This window comes from Indicator indicator, chromosome 3 (genome assembly GCF_027791375.1).
Source record: "Indicator indicator isolate 239-I01 chromosome 3, UM_Iind_1.1, whole genome shotgun sequence".
Classification (NCBI taxonomy): Eukaryota; Metazoa; Chordata; class Aves; order Piciformes; family Indicatoridae; genus Indicator; species Indicator indicator.
The window spans coordinates 18,229,712-18,255,046 of record NC_072012.1 but is presented as its reverse complement, the minus strand read 5'-3'; the positions used below and the strand labels follow the sequence as shown (position 1 = coordinate 18,255,046).

Sequence of the window (25,335 nt, the reverse complement as noted above, 5' to 3'; positions counted from 1 at the left end):
AAGTACCATTCACAATTTTGATTGTAAGAGAGACTCATAGTTATGCTACTAGAGGACAATACACAGCCCCTGCAGGAGGTTCCAGGCCTCTCTGAAAATAATTTCTTATGACTATGCGTAGGAGGAGTGATAGAAAATGAAAGGTTCCTGTAAATCATATGGCATGCCTGAGCCATGCCCAGGTGAATGCAAAAAATTCATGTTATTTGCAGTATGTATATCTCTTCCTGAGTTGAATTTCATTCCCATTATGGAATCCGAGTGTCTTCTTTCTTTTTTTGGCAAGATACTCAATCACTTGGTAAGGCAATCCAATTTTCTGGTTTGCTTCCTGAAGTCCTCTTTCCTCCTAAATGGCCAAGCATTTCTCACCAAGATCACCACTACAATGTGCGCCAGAATACGTTTAAAATATGGTCCTGTAAAAATAGAAATTAGGTTTGTTTCTTTGAAGGCAGCATTAATTCTTCATATATTTTGGGATCTTGAAGATTTCAGCTGAACAGATTCAAAATTATCTTCCTTTTCCTGCAATAGAAAACAGAGGTTCCTATCAACTGAGACTCCTCAAATTCACTCCAACAATTAGTACAGTCCTTTCTTCTCATACTTCCAAAGCAGTCTTTGACAAAGATTTCAATTTATTTCTGCCAGAGTCATTAGGTGTGCGGTTTGACCCTTTTATTATTTAACACCACTACTAGTTCTGTAAAAATCTGCAAAATCAACAAATTAGGACATATATATTTCTCATGGTACTTAATTGAGAGGGTACAGGAAAAATAGTATACTCATAGTATAGAACAAGTAGTCAACAACAGTCAACAAATTGCAAGGTAATTATATCTGTGGTATTATTAGTTATTAATGTGTTTCCTAGAATTAAATGTCTGGAGTAAAGTCTGTGTGTGTGAACACCACTGCCTCACTCCTGGATTCCCACTATAATTCTTCTACTGCGTTACCCATAGGAAAAAAAAAAAAAAAGAAAAAAAAGAAGAGTCTACAAATCCTCTAATATTTCAAAAATCAGGGCTGAAGGGTTGAGTTTTCTTTCTGCTTTTATTTGCTGGGTGCCAGCCTAGGCCATATGGCTGGCAGGCATCAGGGTGCAAAGTATGGACATATGTGTTACTACATGTGTGAGTAACCCCATGGTTCATGTAGAAGCAATGAATGAAGGAGCCTTAATAAAAGCACTCACTAGAAAAATCTGGTTCCCACTACATATACCTACTTTTTGTACTTATTGATGTAGTTAGACAGTTTGGAAACTTCATGATCTGATTTTAAAGCTGTCTCACTCTGATCAGCCTAGAGGAGATATGAGAAAGAACAGGGAGAAAATTGCCCTATTCTAGCCTACTGCAGAATATGGTTAGAACAATCTTCACTATCAATACAGGCTGGGGGATGAGGTGGTAGAAAGCAGCCCTGCAGAAAAGAACTGCAGGGTGCTGATAGACAAGAAGCTGGGCATGGAGCAGACAGAGTGCGCTTAGAGCCCAGAAGACAGATCGCATCCTGGGCTGCATCAAGAGAAGTGTGGCCAGCAGATTGAGAGAGATGATTCTGCCACTTTGCTCTGGTGACACCTCACCTGAAGTACTGCATCCAGCTCTGGAGCCCACAATACAGGAAGGACATGGACCTGATGGAGCAGGCCCAAAGGAGGGCAACGAAAACAATCAGGTGGTTGGAACATCTCTGCAATGAGGAAAAGCTGAGGGAGCTGGGGTTCTTCAAACTGAAGAAAAGGTGGCTCTTGGGAGACCTAATAGAAACTTTCCAGTACCTGTAGGGCGCCTACAAGAAGGCTGGAAAGGGACTTTTGACAAAGGATAAGGGGCAATGGTTTCAAACTAGAGAAGAGCAGATTTAGATTGGATGTTTGGAAGAAGTTCTTTACCATGAGGGTGGTGGAACACTGGAACAGGTTGCCCAGGGAGGTAGTTGGGGCCCCATCCCTGGAGATATTCAAGGTGAGTCTCAAGACTAGTTGAGGATGCCCCCGCTTACTGAAGTGGAGGTTGGACTAGATGACCTTTGGAGGTCCCTTCCAACCCAAACCATTCTATGATTCTGTGATTCTATGATTCTGTGACTCTATGATTCTGTATTTCTTGTTCTGAATGACTTGGTATTGCTATGCTGGACAGACAGAACTAGAATAGTCTACAGTCTGAAGTGGTTTCATAATTCCTTAATTTCTATATTCTCATTAACTATAGCAGTCATTTCTTTCTACACTACAAGCCTAGTCTTCAATTTCTTGGGTACTCAAAACCACTTCATGGAGCTTCAGGAGGTGTTTTGCTCCATAGAAATGCCATTGCCTGAAGCTTGAACATATAGCTAGGATACTTCAGATCTCTCAGTTTACATTTCTCCTCTTTTTTCCCATTTTCACTCCATATGGTTTTTCCTGTATTTTACATGCTTATGCAGCAGGAGATGAATTTCCTCATCTTTTGCATAAATGAAAAGTGACGCCTATAACATTTGTTTTGGAGAAATATATATTGAATTCCAGTTATCTGCAGGGATACAGGACACAGATTTCAGTAAGCTAATGAGGTACTGGAAGCCAAGCTTGCCAGCTACGATTATTTAGCAGGAAAAAAAAAAAGAACAAGCTTAGAAATATCTGACAGTCTTGTTTAAAGAGAAGAAAATACACAGGGAGCCTGCTACAAGGGATACAGGAACTTTAAAAACCCCTCTTTTTGAGTCCAAATAAGCATTCAAGTGGTCTGAAGTACTAAAGCATACTTTAAAGAGGAAAAACAAAACGGAACAAAACTTCTCCCGCACTCTCATTTCTATACCTCTAATCAAGAAGGAGACAGTGGTGCTGCAAAAGGAGTCAGCAAAGCTTTTACACTTATCAGACATACAGCAAAACATTTCCCTCACCAACAGCAGTGGTCATTATGCTCAGCCACAGCCAGCCAAGTTATTTCATGGACAAAAGCCCATTTCAAAGTCAATCCCTATTGAATTCAAAATGGAATCAACTTCCATTTTTGCAACACCATCAACAGACTTTGATGATTTGATTCTATTTACATATTCAATATTCTCAATATTGAATTAAGAATTAATATTGAATTTCTGCTGCTTTCCACAAATAACATTATTGATTTTGAAAGACACGTTGTCAGGCTGGGGTTAAGGGGAAGTTCCACATATTAGCTGTGTAATGGTAACTCCTCCCAGAAGGGAGATCTGGGGAGCTGGTAGCATGGAAAGAGGACAGCAGGCTAACAATAATAAATAGATACATAAATAAATAAAAGAACAAGGATAAGAGAAAAATAAAGGAAAAGAAAGAAGACACAAAGGTTTTAATTACATTGCACTCACTAAAAGGAAAAAAAATGAATGCAAGAAAAAAATCTCAAATTTCAATATTATTTGGATCAGAAACAAGGAAGTGATTTTGTGAAAATATTTTTTTAATTATGATCTTTTAAGAAATCTTCCTATTTTGAAATGACACACTTCAGTAAAACTGTTTGAAAGGGAAAATGTGATCCACCTATATCCTGATCATAATAAGTGTCCCAAGCTGGACTCCCTAAAAGACAACACTACTCTTCCCATAGATTTTAAGGCATTTGGAAGAAAGATCAAAGTGCTTGCAGGATCTACCATGATGGTTCTCTGTTGCTCATCTCAGAAATGTTCAAATGTTGTGCAATGTATTCAGACATGCAACAACCTACATCATATGTGTTGCAGGAAAAAAAAAGCTTTTTGCCAGTGCTTCCCACTGAAATGGAGGAGGTTGAGTATGAATTGGGTAAGGCTATGGTTGATGTCTGTCCTGTACTATAGGAACTGAATCTTATAGTACTCAAAATAATGGTTCTTAGATCAGCCATGAAGCTAGTCCAGGTGAGATGCATGCATCTGGCTGATGGTTATGTTCCAAATGTTATGTATCTATAATAACTGTGTTTGCCTCAGCAATGGAGGTGTCTGGTAAGAATCCAGGCAGAGAGGTTCCCTGGAGGTCTCTAGTAGGAATCCAAGCAGAGAAGACCCCCCTGCCATTAACTACTCTTTTTCCGTATCACCCATACAATAAAAAATGCTACTGAAATCTCACTGCAGAAGAGGGAGCATTTCCTTGATACCCTGCAACATTTCTCTGCAATATCCATACTATACTTTGAAATTCAGCAGATCAGCCATAGGCTGAGTGACATGTGCATGGGAGGCTGCACAAAGCACTGCACAAATTAGCATCACAGCTTTATCAGGTCCAGCAGTAAATAAAGGTAATAATTCCTTTTTAGTATTAATGGTAGTAATTACTACTTACCTTCGTTGCCAAGGACTTGAGCTTCCCCAGCAGTGACTGCTTATTTGAATATACTATTTCTTCTTCATTATCTTCTCCTTCCATTATAGCACAGCTGTCAGCAGCTGGCAGCTCACACTCCTTTGAGTTTGCTGTCATCACTAATTTGGAATATTTATACTCCAGCCTGAAGATGTAAAGCCAGATATTCATGGATTTGTTTTTCGGTTTTTTTTACAAATGTCCCATATTCAAGGAGTTTATATTTAGATTATCTGCAATCCTTCCACTGAGGTATTTACTGGAAGTTAGGTACTTTTCAATTGTTGCAGTCGAGGGGGCCCTACCATAACATCAATAATTAAAAATATGCAACCAAAGTAGTATTAAAAATACATTGAGCTCCTGCTCTCCAGATTAGTTCTTTATCCTTGCAAAAGAGCCACGTTTTCTGACCGCGAGTAGGACAGGAGAATTTCCTGCATGAAGTGCAACCTGTGTCCTTGGTTAGGGCAACAGCAGATCTGACTTCAGCCTGCATCAGAATCTGCATAACATTCCTGCCCAAGGAGGCTATGGGAGAAAGTAGAGATATGTAATGGTCTGTGGTAGGAGGCAGCAAGAAGTAGGGACCATGATAGTTCAGTATGCTTTTGATGAAGCTATGGGGGTTATGAAATCCCATGCAGGTGCAATTGGGTTTTGGAAGTTTATGACACGAGATTTGGGAAGCAGAGGACAATGTGGGTGGGGAACAGTCAGTGTGTTCAGTTCAGAAAGAAGATATCTTCTGGGTGTATATCAGACATGCTCTGCCAAAATGGACCTAAGTAATATATATAGTCAAGAAGCTTATTTTAACCCAACTGAAAAGGACTAATTAGACTAAAGAGAAATCATTTTGGTCTTCAGATACTGAGAAAACCATGTTGCATTAGGACCTACAGTCAACTTTGAACTTTCAGGGGTTAAAGAAAACCAATTCTTGTTGGGAAAATATGCTGTAACAAATTACTATGGACTTCATATGCTTTCCTCACTAGCATTTTTGAAAGCCACTGTTGGCAGAAACGCCAGCTTGGTGGATTAATGGACTGATCCAATATAGTATTTCTCATCAACATGGGTCAGACCCATGAAACATCTTTCTGTTCACTATATCAAACTTTTAGCTTATTTTTATATGGAACACAATTTGCAGTACTTACTTCTGGTTCTTCTTCCAAAAATAGCAGGTCAAGGCTATGAGCAGAACAGCTGTGAAAGCACCAACACCAGCTCCAACTTTTAGCCAAAAGTCCACTGTTTCACAAGTGCTGGTCTTTTTTTCTGGCAAGGAAACCCCTTTAATGCAATGCTTTGGCTCATTCCATACATATAAAGTTTCCTTTCAAACAGAAAACACCAAAAAGTGAGCTGTTTGCACAAAAACAGAGAACTATTTTGAGTTGAAGAAAACAACCTGTTTTGAGATAGAAAGATTAGACGTCTTTCCAATGAAAGCAAACCAAATCCTGTACTTCAGGTTTTCAGGCTATGGGTGGAGTAACATTGTCTGTTCAACTGTCCCCTTGATTGTGCCTGCTGATTCAGATATGGCAAAAGGATTTCCTCTTCCATATTGCTCATCACCTGGCAAAATATGTATTGCACAGCAATTGTGAATATGTTGTGCCTGCATTGGAGCTGTTGATCAACAGTAAAGTTCTGAATCTGTGAAAGGACTTCCTTGTATTTGACTAGAGAATGCAGCAGGGGGAAAAAAGCAAGCAAGGAAGGGTGAATTTCTGAACTGAAATTCTGAATCCTTTCCTAGCCTGCCTCTGATGTTTATGGCTGTTAAAGGATTGGGCCTTTTGAGCACTCCATCCTTCACAAATTACTTGCCTGTGTGTATGAATGCATACAAAGTTCACATCACTACCCACATTTCTGGTCAGCACAAGCCCACTCTCCTCCATGAAACACACTGCTATTGACACAAACATCCCTCATTCTCAACACAGAACCTCACCAATAAGACTTGCATCCAGCCAGATTCAGATCTTAGAGGCCTTTTCCAACCAAAATAATTCTATGATTCACAGCTCTACCTGTACTTACACATCAATCTGCTCACTGATTTTCAGCAGAGTCCAAGTTACACCCAAATTAACCCCTGTGGCTTGGAGCCACTGCTCCCATACCTGAAATCCTTTTTTGCAGGCTCCCTCAATCTCATGGTAGTCTTGCTCTGTGCAGAGAGGACAAGCTTCTGCACTTTCCCATAGAAAGTAGAAAGTGCATCCATCGCAGGTGCCCGCAGGGCACGAGCTACGAGGAGAGCAGAGCTTGGTTAGCATTTATGAAACACTCCTGAGTTTGCATCCTCACTACACATTCCACTGTTGAAGGTTGGTAATGGCAAGTCCAACAGATGGGAAAACATCCATTGAGTCAGCAGATGGAAAAATCTGGAAGAAGAATTTTTCCCGGTTTTTAAAATGCTTTCTCAAGTGAAAACAGACATTGGGCTGCCAAAGTCTACAATAACAGCTCAGTTCCTGCCAGTGAGTGCCACTCATAATACCTACAATGAAGAAAAAGAAGCAAACCTTGGAGACCAGCAGAACTACTCCAGTGTTTCACCAGCACAGGCTAGCCCCGCATGCATTTCTATCACTGTTCTGCACTGGATGACTGTTCCATGTGAATGCTGCTATCTGGTTCCTGCTGTTGCTCTAATGATATCTGGGTGATTATTTCCATATGGAGTGGACTTGTCCTGTCACGGTTAATTACGGGAAGGATGTTCACCAGTTAACAAAGTGATAACAGCTTCTCTTAGTCTGAGAAAGACTAATGACCCTATTTTGTATTCAGCCTGCAGAAGAAAGTTGTACTAGCAGTGGCAGGACATTCACACAGCTTTTGCTACTGACAATTAGATCAGATCTAATAGCAGCAGTAGCCAAAAGTCAGTGCAAGAATTTAGACCACGTAAATGTGAAATAGATTCATACAGAAAAATGGGTTTTTTTCTGTATCATCTGAAAATCTTTTATCCTGATCTGATGGACTGAAAAATCCAAAGCTCTAAAAGCTTACGCTCAATTATCATGATTTTAACAACTGACAACTTTCCTCTGGATTATGGAACATTTTTTCAATGTACATGTCAAAAGCATTGGCAGACCTTTCTTCTCAACCTCCTTCATCTTAGAAGGAAACTTCATGTGATACTAAACACTGTGTCTGGAGGATCAAGGAGTTACATGCAGTATTATTTGACACGTATCAGATATCTCACTGAAAATAGCTGTCTAACTGATGAGCTAGCCAGAAGGGTCTCAGAAGGGAGAAGTCAACAAGAACTGAGATAAGGTCCATCATGTCAGCTGTGTGCCATTTCTTCCCAGGATCACACTTTTAAAAGCAAGGCAAGCCACCTGTTATAGTAAATGATCACAGTTTACATTGTTTAACCTGTAACACTAGAAGGACATTTGCAGGATTTTCATACAGCAGTTGATAGACAGTGGCTTGTTGCCTAGCATAATATGTAGCGTGTCAGGTCCCTGAGAAACTGGGGTAAGCATCTCCAAAGGTGTTCAAACATCAATCACTCATCCATCACCTGTGAGGCAGATACCTCTTTGCCTTCACTCAAAGGAGCATGGTTAACCCTTCCAAGAGGGACAGGGATCAATGAGAATCCCACACTTTGCTTTTGGGAAAAGGATTCAACTTTTGTGAGGGAGGATGAGTGAGAGGGCTATCTGCTGACAGTAATGTCCAGACAGACTAAGATGGGCCCTGACAGCCAAAGAAGAAGAGGGACTTCTGAAGAATCACACTGTTTTTTCTCTGAAACTTTTTCAGCACAGGCATAAGCAGGACTTAGGAAGAAAGAAGTCATTTGAATCAGAGTGAAGGGAAAAAAGGTCAGGTAAAATAAAAGCAACTGGTACAAGGGGTCCAGGATATAAACTGGAGTGATGAGGTGCATAAATAAATACATGCAGATCTTGAATTAGACAGAGTCAGGGCTCACATAAGCATTGCAATAGCAGATTTCATAGTTCTTAGGACAGGCTGATCTTTTTCCCCAAAATAACCTTGTACACAGCCACTGATGTAGGTCGAGGAAGAAAAACAACCTCTCAAAGCCCCAGCTAGGCAGCTCTAATGAGGAGGCCAAAGATCAAAATAAGAAGTGGAGACAAGAAAAACATCATTACATTTTCTTTTGACTTTAAGTTTGGAACGACCTGCCTGATCTCTAATCTCTGTCACCACACAGCCTGAATACAGAGCAGCTGCTCTGCTGGGAGGTGATGGGCACACATGTCCTTAACCTAGGAGAAATGAGGGAGACCTCCTGTGTGGATGATGAGGAAGACAGCACTCCTCATTGTAGTTAAGTATAAAATTAATAATAAATTTTGTACATATTACTTGAGGAGAAAAAGCTATTTGGCTCTATCTACTAGGATACAAATACTTAAATACCTGGGCACAGAAAGCTCTCCTTGGTCTGGTTTGTTGGTGTTGCATCTCATTGTTACAACAGTTGCACGACCATTTTCACAGGAGGTTGTCACTGTTGAAGACCTAATGTCAAACAAAAGAAGAAATGTGGTGTGTCTCTATTACAGTAAACAGAACTTGCTCTTCCATAGGTCTCTGGCCATTCATGCAACTGTAATACCAACTGCAATACCAACTGCAATACCTTTACCACAGTATGTTTGATTTTGTCAGCTGCAAGGCAGAAAAAAAAGGAGCAAGAGAGGCAGGGTAGGTTTCACCAACTCATTTGAATCTCAAAGTGCTCTAAGATGTCACTCAGGGAACTGCTCTGTTCTTCTATCTAGTTTGACTTCTGCAGAGTCAAGGAATAAACATGCACCAGAAAAAGAATAGAATGATTTTAAAAAGAGAATCACATGTGCTGTGGCTGGTGTGTTACTCTCTGCTGGAGAGTTTGTCACAGTTCCCTCCTTGCCTAGTAATCTGAGAACCATATTGTCCTGAAATAACACTAGGCAAAGGAGATTCAAAAATTTACCTTTATTCCAACACAGTAAAAGTTGTAAGCCAAGTTCATAATATACTCAGAGTCACTGGTGTGGGGTTCAGGCTGCATAATCAGACATATAATTTAAGTTTGATATCCAAAGTGCCACAGCAAATTAAGATCAATCACTAAAACCAACGCAATTTAGACAGCCAATAAATAGAACACATAAATACAGGTACGTGCTGAACAGCCCCATGGGCTCCAGAGCCCAAGCTTAGAAATCCGGTTCAAATGAAGACACCAGTGTGTAGACATAAAATCATAGAATGGTTTGGGTTGGAAGGGGCCTCCAAAAGTCATCTAGCAGGGACATCCTCCACTAGATCATGTTGCTCAGAACCCTGTCAGGCTTGATCTTGACAACCTTCCGAAATGGGGCCTCAACTACCTTCCTAGGCAACCTGTTCCAGTGTTCCACCACCCTCATGGTAAAGAACTTGTGCCTAACATCCAAACTAAATGTATTCTTCTCTAATTTCAACCTATTGTCCCTTGTCATTTCACTCTAGGGCTTTGTAAACAGTCCCTTTGCAGCCTTCTTGTAGGCTCCCTTCAGGGACTGCAAGGCTGCTACTACGTCTCCCTGGAGCATTCTCTTCTCCTGGATGAAAAACTCCAACTCCCTCAGCCTGTCCTCATAGAAGAGGTGTTCCAGACCCCTGACTGTCTTCATGGCCCTCTCTAGACCCACTCCATCAGGTCCATGTCCTTCTTGTGTTGAGGGCACCAGAGTTGGATGCAGTACTCCAGGTCAGGTGATCTTTGAGCTACTTCCTACCCAAACTCTGGTATTCCACACTGGAAGAGTCACCTAGAAGTATGTCAGCTCTGGTATCACTCCAAATATCAGGCTTAATTTAGGCTAGAGTGAACAATGTTTACTGATTTCATAAGATATTCTTCAACATGTCAATCATTATCATCCAGATACTGACTAAAGTGGTAAAGAATAAAGGTGGATTAAAGACCTCCCCTCACAATTTTAGATTCCTTCAAATAGATAAAGAAATTTGGCATACCAATAAATAGTATATTTTACTTACTTGTAAAAGAAATGCACATCAGGTATTTTATTTGGAGAGGGAGGAAACATATCTGTCTTGATGCTTATATTTTCCAGCATTGTCTCAATAGTAGCTCCTATAATGTAAGAAGAAGAAAAAGAACAAAAAAGAGGAACGAGCTGAGAATGGATTTTTGAAGGGTTCACATATAACATTTTCTAAGTCTGAAAGGTATGGGTGTCAACAGCATTTAATGACATGACTATACATTATACAACTTATATTATTCTAACTAAATTTTGCAGATTTATATGTTCCTCAAACAGACTGGGTTCCTCGTAAAGGCATAACAAAACCAAAAAATAATAAAAAAGCACCAGTGTAAATGAGTTTTACTCTTTTTTTTTTATGAGTTTAAAGCAATCATGGGATATTACAGAATAGGAAAAGGACTGCTGAAGAAATCTGATCCAATCAGCTGCTCAAAGCATAGGCCTTGAAGGTATAACCCTAACATACAATAACCATGTAACACCCCGAGGAATCTTCAGTACTACAACAGGGAAAACTGAAAGTTACAATGACAAGATTCTGAAGTCTTGATGAGACATTTTGGAACAAATGACAGGCTGGTGTGTGGAACAACACAGGTTACACACATCTGCATGGATACTAGAGAGGAACTAAAAAAGATGAAAATTCAAGTAACCAAAGTTATTAGACATCTTTCCAACCCCATGAACCAAAGAGGACAGTAAATGCCAGTGCTGCACTGCAACATTTTAGGAGAGGGAGCTGTATAAATGGCATAGGCTGCACCCTTCTAGAGAAATGAAAAATTGCTAGAACAATAACAAAAAATGGTAACAGCCAGTGACTGGTGGGAAGACTAGAAAGACCGAAGAAAACAACTTTTCCACTTGTTCTTGCAACAATTCACAGTCTAGCTGCATTCTTAGGACTTCAGCTTGTCTTTGACTTGGCTTTGGGAGGATGAGTCACACAGCTGGAGAACGTTAATATAGGAGACAACAAACGTGGCAGTTTGCAATAGTTCTGCTACCTGGTATAGGACAAATCAGAACCTTGGATTGCAAAGGCATATGGATCCATGTGCTCAGTAATACTGCTTAGGAGGGCTTGAAAGTTAGGGATAGCTATAGAGCATCGCAACAACAGACAGCTGTGGTGCAGCAACCCTCAGGAGCCTGTGCAGAAAGATGCCAGATTATTGTGGAGGAGATTCCATTCTGAGAATACATGCTGACATCAGCAAGGATGATAATTTCCTCTCATCAGAGACACTGCAGGGTAAATTAAATTAGTATTGAAAGACAATGGACAAAGATTAATTACTCACTAGGCTGGAAGATGATAGTTCCTAGGGACCTTATTATATTCAATAGGGGAAATAAGAGAATATTCACATGCAGTGTGCAGTACTGTAGAGATGGCATCTCAAAGTGTAGTTTCTCAAAACTAAGAACACTAGAAGCAGAATCAAGTGTGACATAATGATAATAATAATAATAATAATAATAATAATAATAATAATAATAATAATAATAATAATAATAATAATAATAATAATATGCCTGAAAAGCCACTATGATTCTCTCAAGAATGACAGTAGCTTTGACTGGATGAGAGTCACAGAATCATAGAAAAGCAGTAAAATAGCAAATTAACATATTGGCGTAAGTATAATGGAAGGAAAATAGAGAATCAAATAAAATCAAAAGTTATAAGTTAAAGAAAAATGTATAATAGATGCTAAAGGCTTCAAGGAAAAGCCTCTGATTTGCAGAACAAGAAAAATTTTAAGTTTGCGGGGTTTTCAGAAATACTGGACATAAAAGTACATTGTATGGATAGGAAAGGTAAACTTCAACCATTTCAAAAATGTAACAGTTAGGATAAAGAAAAAGCAGCAGAAGAGCTTGACATCTTATCTCTCTATTAGGAAAAAAAAGGATCTCCTTGCTTTCTAAGTCAATGACTGAACACCTCATTCCTTCAGTGGCAGAAAAGATATTGGCATATATTTGGCATGCATGCTTAGAAACTAACAAACCTGTACCTAAGGCTGACCTTTCAAAGAGATTTTAATGATACCAAAAGGTCAAAAGACTGATGGAGGGGGGAATACGGTGAGCCAAATTGGAATGCAATTAAAACAATGAGGCAAAGTAACAGCAATGGTAAGTGGAAGTTGGGCTTTAGCTAATGGACAGATACATTACGACTGACAGTCAGCATGGTTCATGGAGTTTTCTTGTTAAGAAAATCTTATTTCATTCCTTGAGTGCTGATAAATTTGGCTGCTAAAGAAAATTATGCAAATTTATCAAATAATTCACTAATTACCAGATGATATTCTAATTAAAAAGTTAGCAGTATCACATCAATGCAGTGCATACTCTGGATTAAAAATTACTTAACTAACTAATTATAAAATTGTCTGGACATGGAAAATTGTCATCAAATGTGGTATATCTTCAGGCTGCTCTAAGTATTGATATCAGAATCCCAAAATTATCATCAAGGATCTACAAGTATCTATATAATTACTGTTGGCTAAGTGTGTTGATGAGTCAAACAATAAGAGGAGCAGGAATAAAACAAGGTTCATTTGGTAAGCTAGTCCAAATCAAACTAAACATATTTTTGTCAAGACAAGTATAGCAAAGGATGAAGGCCAGTCCTAGGGAAGAGAGATTTTTTTCCCTTGGAAAGTGTAACATCAGGAAAAAAAAAAATCTAGAGTGCACATTAGATTCAACAAGCCATCATTAAATGACATCAGCCTGGAGAAAGGAGGAGTCAGAGATTCTAACCTTGCATGTAAATACAAGCATGGAAACTATTTTATTGCCATTCTAATAAATTAAATACGTGAATGTATCCCATTCTGATGTCCATGATTTAAGAAAATATAATAAAGAGTTAGAGGCTGCAGAAAGAGCCTCAAAAAGTATTCAGATGTTTAAGAGAAATACATGCTAGCAAGAGACTTAGAAGAACTTGGTCTGCTTACTTTACCAGAAGAGAAGAATGGGGAGGGTGTGATGATTCCAGTAAATAAAATATCTTTCCAAAGAGGAAAATGTGGGTGTGGAATGGAGAAGGAAAAATAAGAAGCAAGAGCTGAAAACTGAAGCCAGGCAAATTCAATCAGGAAACAAGTTTGATTTAAAACAAAATACAGAGACAGTGTTTGACCAGTGAGAAAAAATACCAGTGGCTGTGGCAAAGCTTTTATTTCTGGCAGTCTCAAAAGTCCAGGTTGAATGCTCTTCCAAAGACATGCTTTTGTCAAACATGAGTTTCTGGGCTCAGTGCCAGGGAGAAAGTACAAACGCTTAGTGCCTGTAATGGATAGGTGAGCAGGCTAAATTATTTCATTGTCTAATCTGGCCTCAGACTCTGGGAACTGGTGAGTTGGAGCAGTGCAAGACTATATGATGTGCATGGCCTCATGCTGCCCTAAGCCTCCCCACTCCTTGCCTAATTATGTCGCAGCACCAGCTGCTTCTTCTCAAATTGCCAACTGGGGAATTGGCATGAGCAGAAACACTTGGACTAATGTGACTACTAGAGAGATTGGTCTTGCCCTGCATGAAGTGGGTAGGAAACATGAAAGAAATCCAGCACTTTTAAATTACATTCTCCATTTTTTTAATTCTATGCACTATGGGAACCATCAGAACCAAACACAAGAGTCAACAACACAGGCATGGAGGGCCTGTAGAGGCAGCTCTTAGTCTTCTCCTCCAGCCACCAGCTGAACTGAAATAGCAGCAAAAAGCAATGGCGTCTGTCCAGATGTGCTTCATAGCTCAGGAACAAAGTGAGACTGAGTCTTGGGCTGCCCCTACACTCTTCCAGCAAGGCAATGCAGCACTGCTGAGCTGAGAAGGATTTATTCTGCCAGCCTAAATACATTAAGAACATCCACAACAACAACAAGCAGAAGAAAAATCGCGTACCTAAGAACCTGTCAGCAAGGCTGTTGGACTGCAGAGCCAGGGCTGTTCGGAAACCCTTGCTGTCCGATGGGATGATGGTGGACTGACAGACAAAAGCTCCCACAAAATTGGAAAAATCTTGTGATTCTGCAACCATGTCCTTCAGAGTGACATCCGTGATATTGTCAGTGCAAATAGCCATCTTCCTCCCCTGTGGGCAATCAACAATAAAAAGGGGAAGCTGTTGATAGTTGATAAGACATTAAAAATTTGGGAGAAATTGCAAATTTCCTGATTGCAAACTGCATTCATTACCCCACCTTAGAAACAACTTGATGTTGCTGTCATGAGCGGGACAAATTGCAACAACAAAATGCATGATTGTGAAAGCTCTGATTAAAGTCTTGTACAGACTCCAGAACATGGTGTCATGTCTGGTGTGTCTTATAAGAAACCTCTGCTACAAAGCACTCTTCTTTGTTTACCTTGACAGCACAGTGTTTACTTGCAAAGTACAATACAGTGGCTTGCAAAATAAAACCATATTTCCCTTACCTTTAAATAATAATCTGTAGAATACTTATTTGGGATTTATTCCAGATAAAGTATTTTCAGAACACAAATACACGAAATCCATAAACAGATACATAGCCCTCAAGACTGCATTAATGCCATATGTCACAACCAGTGTTAAAACCTCTGAGCAAAAGCAATGAATGACAAATCACCAGACTCAGTTGTCCTGATGAAATGCCAAGCATTCATGACCTATTATACGGTTGGCAGTACTGTAGTACCACCATAGCAGTTTGGAGAAGTGACAACCACATCCACAGGGGAGTGAGCTATCTGTGCCTTTGTGGATTTAGTTGTCAGCAGCTCTAATCCAGATGGTATTTCAACAGACTTTTAAAAGTATGGAAAACAGATTCACAGGTTGACAGATTACATTGGGTTGGAAGGAACCCTCAGAGATTATCTTGTCCAACAGACTTGCAGAGAGCAGGGACACCTCCAACTAGATCAGGCTGCCCAGGGCTCTATGAAGTCTGATCTTGAATGTCTCCAGGGTCAGGGCCTCAACCACATCCCTGGGCAGCATGCTCCAGTATGTCACCATTCTCACTGAAAAGAACTTCTTCCTTATGTCCAACCTAAACCTATCCTGCTCCAGTTTCAAACGATTACCATTCATCCTAATACTACAAGCCCTTCTAAACAGTCCTTCCTCAGTCATCCCATAGGTCTTCTTCAGATATTGAAATGTAGCTATAAGGTCTCCCCACAGCCTTCTCTTCACCAGGCTGGACAGCCCCAGTTCTTTCAGCCTGTCTTCAAAGGAGAGATGCTCCAGCCCTCTGATCATTTTTGTGTAAAGAAATGTGAGTACTCACTTGCCTCATTGGTACACAGGAATTGGTACACGCTCAATTCTTTGGTACACAGGAAAGAAAGTTCAGAACTTTACAGGGATAAACATTAATGCAAACTATACTCATTGGCTTTCATAGGACAACTCACATCACTGGTACTGCTCTGAAACTTGTGTGACAATGTGCTCTGGCACAGTCCAAACCAAGACAGGAAAATCTTGACTCGGGCAGAGAGTGTTTGCACTCACGGACAAAACCACGTTTTCCCACCATTTCAGAAGGCTGTAGTTGAAGTCATAAACTGGCACTTTGGCCACTGGCGTAAAGCAGGGTGCCCTGGGACTCTGCTGACAGCCAAGTCACAAGGGAAACACATGGAAAGAAGCTGCAACTGAAAGACTCAGACTCTTCACTTGAGTTCCTTGGTGGCAGCACAGAAGTTTAGGGTTGTGACCCAAGTGACTTGAAGGCACAAGAACTAAGAAAAGGTAGGGATATGACAGGGCTTTTCTTCTGAATGTTATTGATGCCTAAAACATAGTAATCTCTCCTCTGAAAAATCACTTGGCTGCTCAAAAGTCCTCTTGCACTGCCAAGCAAGAGGCAGAGGGAAATATTTGCATGGTGTCAATGACACCGCAGCTGCAGGGGGGTCCTCATCCTGTCTCAGCGTGATCCCACAGAGCAGTAGATTGGTTAATCCTCCTAACCCTCAACACCAGCTGAGCTCACCTCATTCCCACACAGGCTGATGTTAAAGAAGTGGAAAAACTTGGTTCCGCGGGAGGTGAAGCTGGGTCCACTCATCAATGAGCCCACCTGGCTGAGGTTGCTAAAATCATAATTCAGGCTCTGGTTATCCTTGATGTATGACAGCAGGCAGTCACTGAAGCAGGCAGAGTGGTCCTTTAGAGAAAGAGAGACAACCATTAGGGAGCAGTTACAGATCAGCAGCAAACCATTCACCTGGGAGTTAAAGAAGCAAACAAGTGAAGACAGGACTGCTTTCTTTTACAAGGATGGAAGGGAGGGAACTTTGTCCTTTTCCTGTAATTCACCTTTCCCTCAGGAGAATTTCCATTACTGTTTCAGTCCCTTGCAATCACATATCAGGACTTTAATGTTACCTGTGCCTATCCCTTCTACTGTCTGCTGCATTATCCAAGAAAATGCAGTTTCTTGCTTTGTTTTGTTTTGGGTTCCTTTAGGATCCCAATGTCCCAGCTTAAAGCCCTGTAGATAGACCAGAACATGGCCTCAGTTACACTTACATCTTGCAAAGGAAACACAAGAAACAGCTTAATAAACAGGGGCAGGACATGAACGCAGCCAAAGACAGAAGATGATCAAATTGGAGCAGTTCTTCAAGTCCCTTTGCAGCAACTTGCCAAAGGATGCTGCACATGATAAAAGTTTATCTAGGTTTAAAGGCAATTCTGTATCAGAGGAAGTTGTTACAGTTTTCAATAGGTACAGAAACACCATCCAGCTGAGGAAGTTCCTGAGTTTAAAACAAGAAGAGTCTGAGACAGTTTTAGGTGGAAGTAGTGTCTATACTTGCCCTGATCATACACTGTCCCAGTATAGCTTATTGAAATGAACTTTTGTAAGCCAGTGTGGTCAATTTTACCTTCTTGTTGCACACTTGCAAACAGAAATTAGACTTGGGATGTATTTGGAAGAGTGTGATCACTGGTTATAATTATACTTAAATCTCACAAGGCATATACCTGCACTAAAACTGGCCCTTTGATAGCTTGCATCCCAATAAACCCTGTCTGCCCATCACTCAGAGACACTCAGTTTCTGTACCTCAGTGCTCCTGCTGCCAGGCCCACATGGGATGCAGGCCTCCCTGCCGTAGACCTGGTGGATGGAGAGGAAGGTGTTGGCTGGACACTCCTTGCACTGGCTGCTCTCCTTCTCGATGTAGTGTCCTGCTGGGCAGGGCACACAGGATGAGCCAGACTGCTCAGAGCCCAGAGCACAGGCCCGACAAAAAGAAGCAACTCCATCCACTGCATTGGTCACCGTGATGGAGTAGATCTTTGCCATGTCATTGATGAACTGTCTGCTCTGGAGCAAGAGACAAGGAAACCAATAAGATGTCATCACATCATTGCACTTGGACACTAACCACAGCTGTATGCACCACTGCACCAATTCAGGGATTGACTTATACATGTGTCTGCCTTTCCACAGACCCATGGATCCACAGCTGCCTCCCAAGAACTGCTACATGGTGACAGCTACTCACCCCGTCTGCAAGCTTCAACAGAAGGCAAGAGCACTGGTAGTGGGTGTCCAAGGAAAGCTGTGCTATGAAGCTCTGTGCATAAAGAAGTACTTACATCTTGGCCCTCACTTATTCTCTGAAAGGCCCAGGTGAATGTGAAGGAAGCATTTTTGGAAATGATGTGAGTGTAGGATTGTTTCTCTTTACTTCTTTCCCAGGATTCCACCACATTGGTATTTTTTCGATTAACATCCTATAAAATTGACATAAATTAAAAACAAAATATTTAAAATGTGGTCATACTACACTAAACACCAGTGTTCTATAATATAAAGATTACATATAAAGGACTTTACAATCACATTCAACATTTAATAAGGGAGAGCAAACAGAACAGAAATTTAATTGTGAATGGGTGTCCCAGGCACAAATACAGGCTGGATGCAGAGTGGATTGAAAGTGGCTCTGAAGAAAGAGAGTTGTGTGTAATGATTGATGAGAAGCTCAGCATGAGCCTGCGGTACACTCATGCAGACCGGAAGGCAAATCATATCCTAGGCTGCATCAAGAGGACTGTGGCTGGAAGGGTAAGAAAGGTGGTTCTACCGTTTTCTCTGCTCTTGTGAGAACCCTCCTTGAATACTGTATTCACTTCTGGTGTCCCCATCATAAGAAGGACTCAGGAATGAGTCCAGAGGAGGGCCACAAAGATGATGCAAGGGCTAGAACACTTCTGTTATTAGGATAAGCTGTGGGAGCTGGGGTTGTTCAGCCTAGAGAAGACTCAGGGGTGACCTTTCAATACCTGAAGGGAACCTACAGGAAGGCTGGAGAGGGACTTTTCCATAAGGGTGTCTAGCAAGAGGACAAAGAGGAATGGTTTGAAGTTGAGGGAGAGCAAGTTCAGACTGGGTCCTAGGAAGAAGTTTTTCATTACAAGGGTAGTGGGACTCTGGAATAGGCTGCCTGGGGAGGCTCTGGGGTTGTTCAAGGCCAGGCTGGCTGAGGCCTTGAGCAGCTGAGTCAAGTTGAAAGGTATCCATGCCCATGGCAGGGAGGTTGGAGTAGAAAATCTCTAAGGTCTCTTCCAACCTAGACCATTCTGTGATTCTACGATTCTGTTCCAAAAGATGCTCTAGTTCACAGAACAGTTAAGTTGAAAGGACTTTATAACTGTAATAAGGACAGATTCAGCACAGTTATTCTTTTAGACTTGAAATTCTGTTTGTGTATAAAACATGCAGGTATCAGAGCACAGAAAGGGGAAAGCCAAAATTCAAAGAAAAAAATTGTAGTTTCCACCATCTTTGGATGCCTGCTTTGTTGGTGTCTCTAGTGAAACAGAACTGAGGCCAGTAAAACAGCATCAAAGATTACACAAGGAAAAACTGTTCAACCTAACCAAAATTCTTGTTTCTTATTCTCTATTAGCTGTAAACTTTCCGGTGAAAAATGCTTTACCTTTAAAACAGATTCTTTTCAATAACCACTAAAGGCAGATTTCTTTAAAATTGCCATCCAATTTCTAATTCATTATCTTTAAATTAGGATCAGATTCCTCTGAAGTACCACCAAATACAGAATAGGATCAGTTTCCCTTTGCAGACAGAGAAAGGGTCAGGGAGCTATCACAGATCCAGTTACCTTCCTCGGCTGATGGGCTTTCAATAAGCAGAGAAGGAAAGTAAAACACAGGGCACTTTACTTTCACAAATAAATATGTGTCTGCTGCCCTACTGATCCTTCAGTAGGCAGTATCAAGACTAAATTTCTAAATTTCCCCATTTCCCATCCCTCCATCTCACATCTTCACTTGTGACTAAAACTTCTGGAGGTTAACTTGACTGCACAAGAGACTCTGAGAATGTTATCAGTTGGATTAAGAAGGGAAAATTTGGCACTTTGGTGTCCAGTGATTTCTTCTAAAATAAAGAGATACCCAGGAATGGTTCACAACTCATGTGGTGGAGGAATTTTGCTGTATCATTCATTAAATCCTTCCTGCAAGGGCACTGTGTATATTAAACTAATATCATACTTAATCTTGATCATCATAAACCAATTGCTACTAATCACATCTATGTAGAGATATTAGAGCGACATGTGGAATCCCAGGCACAGTCCTCAGTCACAGAGAGAGAGGTCTCACTTACTGCCATAAAGTACAGCACGCAATCTGCTGAACAGATGGTCTCAAAAATAAAAGTAATCCGTCCTAGTTCTGACCCAGTTGCTCCTGTCACCGATGTTGGAGGTCTGTTTAACAGAGAAGGAACAAAACATTTACAAAGTTCTCTCCAGACAGGCAGCAGTCAATCATTTAAATCGTTTTTTGTACAGTGAAGAAACTATCAAAGTCCTGTCACATAAAACCTACCCTTCCAGAAGAGTTTGCACAGGGCCTCTGCACCGGGTATCAGGTGCAGCAGGGTTGGTTTTTTTTTTTTTGTTATTCTTTATGGTAAAGTTCCCTCCTTATAATCAACACTCACATTTGACCATATTAGTAGGGAATATTATGGATTAACTGCATTACATGCTTTAAGAGATTTACACCAATTTAATTGCTTTCATTCCCCCCTGGTGAGAGATGTTTTCAGGAGTTTCATGCAAACCAGAAGTACTAAACAGTACAAGCTTTTCCATGGATACGTTTCTTGCTTCTCTTTAATTTTCTTACTGTTGCCCATACTGTCTGATGAAACACAAGGCAAAAAGTTTTCACAATGAGAACAATCAGCCACTGGAACAATCTTGCTCAGGAAGCAGTGATGTCCTCAACACTAAACATTTTTGATACTCAGCTGGACAGGGTGCTGGGCCATCTTATCCAGACCATGTTTTTCCCAAGAAAGTTTGGGTGATCCTTGAGGTTCCTTCCAACCTGGTATTCTACAATTGACTCCATGACTGATTGATTAATTGAAAAATTAGGGTTTGCACATTGGTTGTAAGAAGCCACAACCCTCTCAGTTCAGATACAGCAAAGGGAGGGTGAGGTTCATTTTTCCTGTCACAATATTCAGTACCTGGTCTGAGTTAAAAATCTAAGCTCACTTTTTTTGACACAGACTCAAGCAGCTATTTCATCCTGTCGGAGGGTCCAGGAGAGGTGGGATGTCCTGTTCTCCTGCAGTGCCTGCATCTCTACACTGTCTCAAGATGAAGCACAGACTGTGCAGGCTGCCCAGACTCACAGCACAAAGGAAGCTGGGTTTCTGCAAAATACTTTCAGGGCAGGCAGGAGTATCCACTCCACAGCAGGTATAGATGGTTACATTGGGATAATTCAGAAACAGAGAGATAGAAATATTTTTTGTCCTCAGTTTCCACACATCTAACCAGCTGGCATCTCAGGCTGAAGCAAAAACTGCTAAAAACCAAGGTCTTACAGAACTGTCTGCTGCAATGGGCTGATTGGGACATAAGAATAAAATCATAATTTCCTTCTGTCTCTCATTCATGACATCATTGCATTTCTGAAGGGAAAACTCATACCATAGAAAGGGTAGCATGAAATAGGTGTAAGGCACCGAGATAAATGAGAAATAGATGAAAAAAAAAAAAACCAAACCAAAACAAAAAAATCCTGTTCCTTACTTAAATCCTGGGATGTGCAGGTTCAAGATAAGATAGTCATTGTCAGAGCCTCCTGCCCCACTCTGGATGTGATCACCAGCTACCTCCCAGCCTTCACATGACAAAAAAGAAAAGAAAAACAAAACATCAATAAATGGATGGTATGGCAAAAAATTATTCTACATTACCATACTTTTTTAAGTAATTCAGTACTTAAGCACATTTCAGAGATGTCTGGTATTAACTATAGAGCAGTATAATAATGCTTTTGAATGAATAATTCTAGTAATTGTATGAACTGCAGATTTTATAGGCAAATGTCACCTTGAAATCAAGCAACGCAATTGAAATTCCCTGACCTGTGCTATGCTGCTCAAGGGGGACGATCCATCTCATCCCTTCTAACCTTAAAACAGATGAATCAAATGAATCTGTGTGTTAAGTGTTATTCATATACCTCAGTGTCCCTCTGCTCAACATGCGTAATTCAAAGCTTGAGTTACATCAGCTCAGCAGGGTGGATCAGACTGAGGAAAACCATTCAGAGAAGGCTGGAGACGGGAGAAGTCCTGAACAATATCATTTTCACCAGTGAGCTGTGACTGCTCTCTACTGCAGTCTCAGCACACATGCAGAGAGAAAGCTCTGAGTGCTAAATGGATGAAATCGCAGACTTTAATTAAGTTTTCCAGAAGAGTTATGTGTGACTTCAAGGACCACAGTCATTACAAAACATGAAAGCAGATAAACTAGAGAGAAGTCACTTAATTGTGTTGTGCTTTTTTTCTTTTTCCAATAGGAATATTCAGATGCCACAAAGTCTATGGTGAGGTCCTTAACTGAGGGAACTTCACCTGGGCTGTAGCTTGTGCTCTTCTAGTACACAAGACATTTTCTGTTTCTTTTTTGTGATATCACAACACTGCATCTTACAGTGAATCCCAAGCCTGATGCAATTAATAAAAGGGGAAGAAACTATATTGTGACTCACACAACCAAGCATGTACTCATTTTGGTGGGCACTCCACTACAGCTGTGATCAGCACCAGAGAAAGACAGGCACATAACAACACTGGGAGTTTGGCTCACCATTCATCCCATCGCACTTGGAGTTGCCAACATTAAAGCAAGATGTCTTCATGTTGGCTGGCAGGATGTTCCACCACTTGTACTCAAACCCAAGAGCTGGTTCAGTCCCAGCAGGACAGGCTTTGCATTCTACAAGGCAAGAGGGAAGGAAATGAAAATCACACAGCCAAAGAACATCTCAAACACTGTTTTAAAGAACAGAAGTATTATGTTTTACACCTTGAGGCAAGTAACGAGCAAAGAAAATAATTTATTTCTTTATAATTAAACTGTCAAGGAGTTATCAAGACCAGCAGAGTGCAGCCAAGACCAGCATTTTACAAATTGCAGATTGTAACTTCATGGTAAATAATAGGCAACTGATCCCCCAAGCCACACTTCCTTTTAATGGCTTCCAATGAAGGTTTGATCACACTGTTAAACATGAGTTCCCACAAAATGTTGTAAGGCGGTCACTAGGTCAATACATCTCAGAATCAACAAGCCAGAGATTAGCCTATCAGAGCTGAATGAATACTTATCTTACAATGCTTCACGTTATACTTTTATGAAGAAGAAATTGGTATGGACAGGAGAAAGCGTGAGGAGGAATTACTGACTGTGAAAGTTCTTTTTCCCTTCTCAGAATCTCTCAAAATAACCCTTAGGTTGTTTATATCAACAAACAAATCCATCTGGAACACAGGAGGTCAACTTAGAGCAGAAATCCCTGGTGAGAAAGGACTTCAGAGAGAAAACAGATATCTAGCTCCATTTCTCCAATGTTATTTAATAAGTATTTTATGAAAAATGAATTCTGGCTTATGATGATGAGTTATCAAACTAAATCACATACAAGTAGACAACTGCTTCTGGGGACACAAGCAGGGGTTTTTTTGTAGACACCTACCCTGAGTCCCATCAGAAAATGTGCCTGGAGGGCAAGGAGTGCAGGAAGATGAGGCATTGTTGTAAAAGCCAGGATTGCAGGGTGGACAATCCTTCCTTTCTCCAGAAGGAGGTAGGGTCAATGCACCAGGGAGATCCTCTCTGCAGATCTTGGGTTCAATCCATTTGTACATGATCTGTGTCTGGAAGGAGAAAACAATGATCAATGAACAATGTTGTTACAAAGCTTTAGGACTAGATGCACCAATCAAGGTCTCCTTTGTGGATGAAATTAGGGTATTATGTCAGGCCAAAACCAGGCCTCACACATTGAGGACAGTATGTGAAGGGTGGAGAAGGGAAACAGAAGTGATTGGGTTCACAGGTTATTCCAAGATACCAGACCTTAAGAACAAAGCAAAAGTGTGAGGCTGAAAGAAATTACTACTGTTCATTCCAATTTATCTAGTGAATTTTCCCATGAAACTGCATGAGCAATATCTGCATTGTAACCACAGAAACCCAAAATATAACTTCTGCATTATAAGATCCCATTGTTGGGAAGGCATCTGCTATCAAGGATCACCACAAGTTTTGCTTTTTTCTCCATACTTGCCTGTTCTTTGAAAAGTCTTCAACTTCTCTCCAGCCTTTTTCATCTACTGAGTAAATGCCAAAGACACACAGGAGCTCTCCCAGTCACCCTCCAGTCCCTCCACATCATATAAGGAGCGTTTTATGAACACTAACATGAATTTCTGTGCTCAGAAACAGGCTTAGGTGAGATGCATTACCCATGAAGCTGAGAAACTCAGCTGGTAAGACTTTAACCTGGCCATAGCTGCCCCTCTGGGTACTTCCACCTTATGGTCTCAGCAGTGTCATCAGGGATCCTTCAGGCCAGAGGCACAGACATTGAGCTCAGCAGCAAAGATTTCACCTTCTGAATCTGATCCAGGACTCTGAGTACATGCACTTGTTCTCTTGGGTGTTGCACTTCTTGCACTCAAGGTTAGCTCTCTGATATCACAGAGCAAGAAGTATTGATTATCTTTGAAAGTGTTTTTTAAAAAAGCTGGAAAAATCCTCACTGTAGGCTCCGGCTCCTGGAGGCTGCAATTAAGCGGAGGATCTCACCCTTTGTCCCTGCCTGCACTGTCTTATAGCCATGCTTGTGCCAGGTTCTGTACCCTAGTTGACCCACATCCCGACTGATTCATGGGCCTGATGTCCCAGCTTGACATTGGTTGTGCTTCATCATTATGGACTTGTCTGGCAACCTCAGCTGAATCTGGCCAGTGATGCTGGGTCTGTTTTGTTTGCTTTGCTCAGGTACCACAGGACTGTTCCCACTGTCCTTGTGGCATCTGTTCCTTATGGATCAGTCTACCCTTGTTTTTCCTCAACACTTAGACCTGTATTGTGTCTGTATTACTCCAGAAACACTTCAGCAGCATCAGGGTACGCAGCATTTAAAATAAAAGGGGTCAGGAGGTGCCAAAGTGCTTGTGTGGTTGCCTGGATCTTCAGACACAGTGTACGTGCTAACCTGGCTGTGTCTGAGCAGAGGGAGAAGGATCAGAGTGCCTGCAGTCACCCAGGTGAGGGGTTTTAAGACTGAGGCTGAAATAATCTGGGATTTTTACAGCAGTAGGAAAGTGGAAACTCAATAGGAGTCAAGTGCCTAAATATCCTGAAGTCCCTTCTACACAAGGAGTGGGGACAGCAGGAGGGAGACATGGATCAATATGGATCAATAGACCTTTGGGCTAGTGCTTTACAGCCACTGTTCACCTGAAGATGGACTGGAAAGTCAGGTCCCTTCCTTGACATGAATCACATGGAGAC

At 41.0% G+C, this 25,335-nt stretch overlaps 1 protein-coding gene across 1 annotated transcript in view; it reads right to left on the bottom strand.

Moving 5' to 3' along the window:
- Positions 1-468: 468 nt before the first annotated feature.
- ELAPOR2 (endosome-lysosome associated apoptosis and autophagy regulator family member 2) overlaps positions 469-25,335 on the bottom strand; it is a 50,719-nt gene continuing 25,852 nt past the window's right edge. The window contains exons 8-21 of the mRNA XM_054399565.1: positions 23,510-23,690; positions 22,621-22,749; positions 21,553-21,643; positions 20,106-20,208; positions 18,068-18,205; positions 17,529-17,792; positions 16,449-16,622; positions 14,365-14,554; positions 10,415-10,511; positions 8,801-8,902; positions 6,496-6,622; positions 5,518-5,696; positions 4,331-4,496; positions 469-528 (exon numbers count right to left, since the gene is read on the bottom strand). Of these exons, the coding sequence (XP_054255540.1) occupies positions 469-528; positions 4,331-4,496; positions 5,518-5,696; positions 6,496-6,622; positions 8,801-8,902; positions 10,415-10,511; positions 14,365-14,554; positions 16,449-16,622; positions 17,529-17,792; positions 18,068-18,205; positions 20,106-20,208; positions 21,553-21,643; positions 22,621-22,749; positions 23,510-23,690 (2,001 nt within the window). The remainder of the gene's footprint in view (positions 529-4,330; positions 4,497-5,517; positions 5,697-6,495; positions 6,623-8,800; positions 8,903-10,414; positions 10,512-14,364; positions 14,555-16,448; positions 16,623-17,528; positions 17,793-18,067; positions 18,206-20,105; positions 20,209-21,552; positions 21,644-22,620; positions 22,750-23,509; positions 23,691-25,335) is intronic.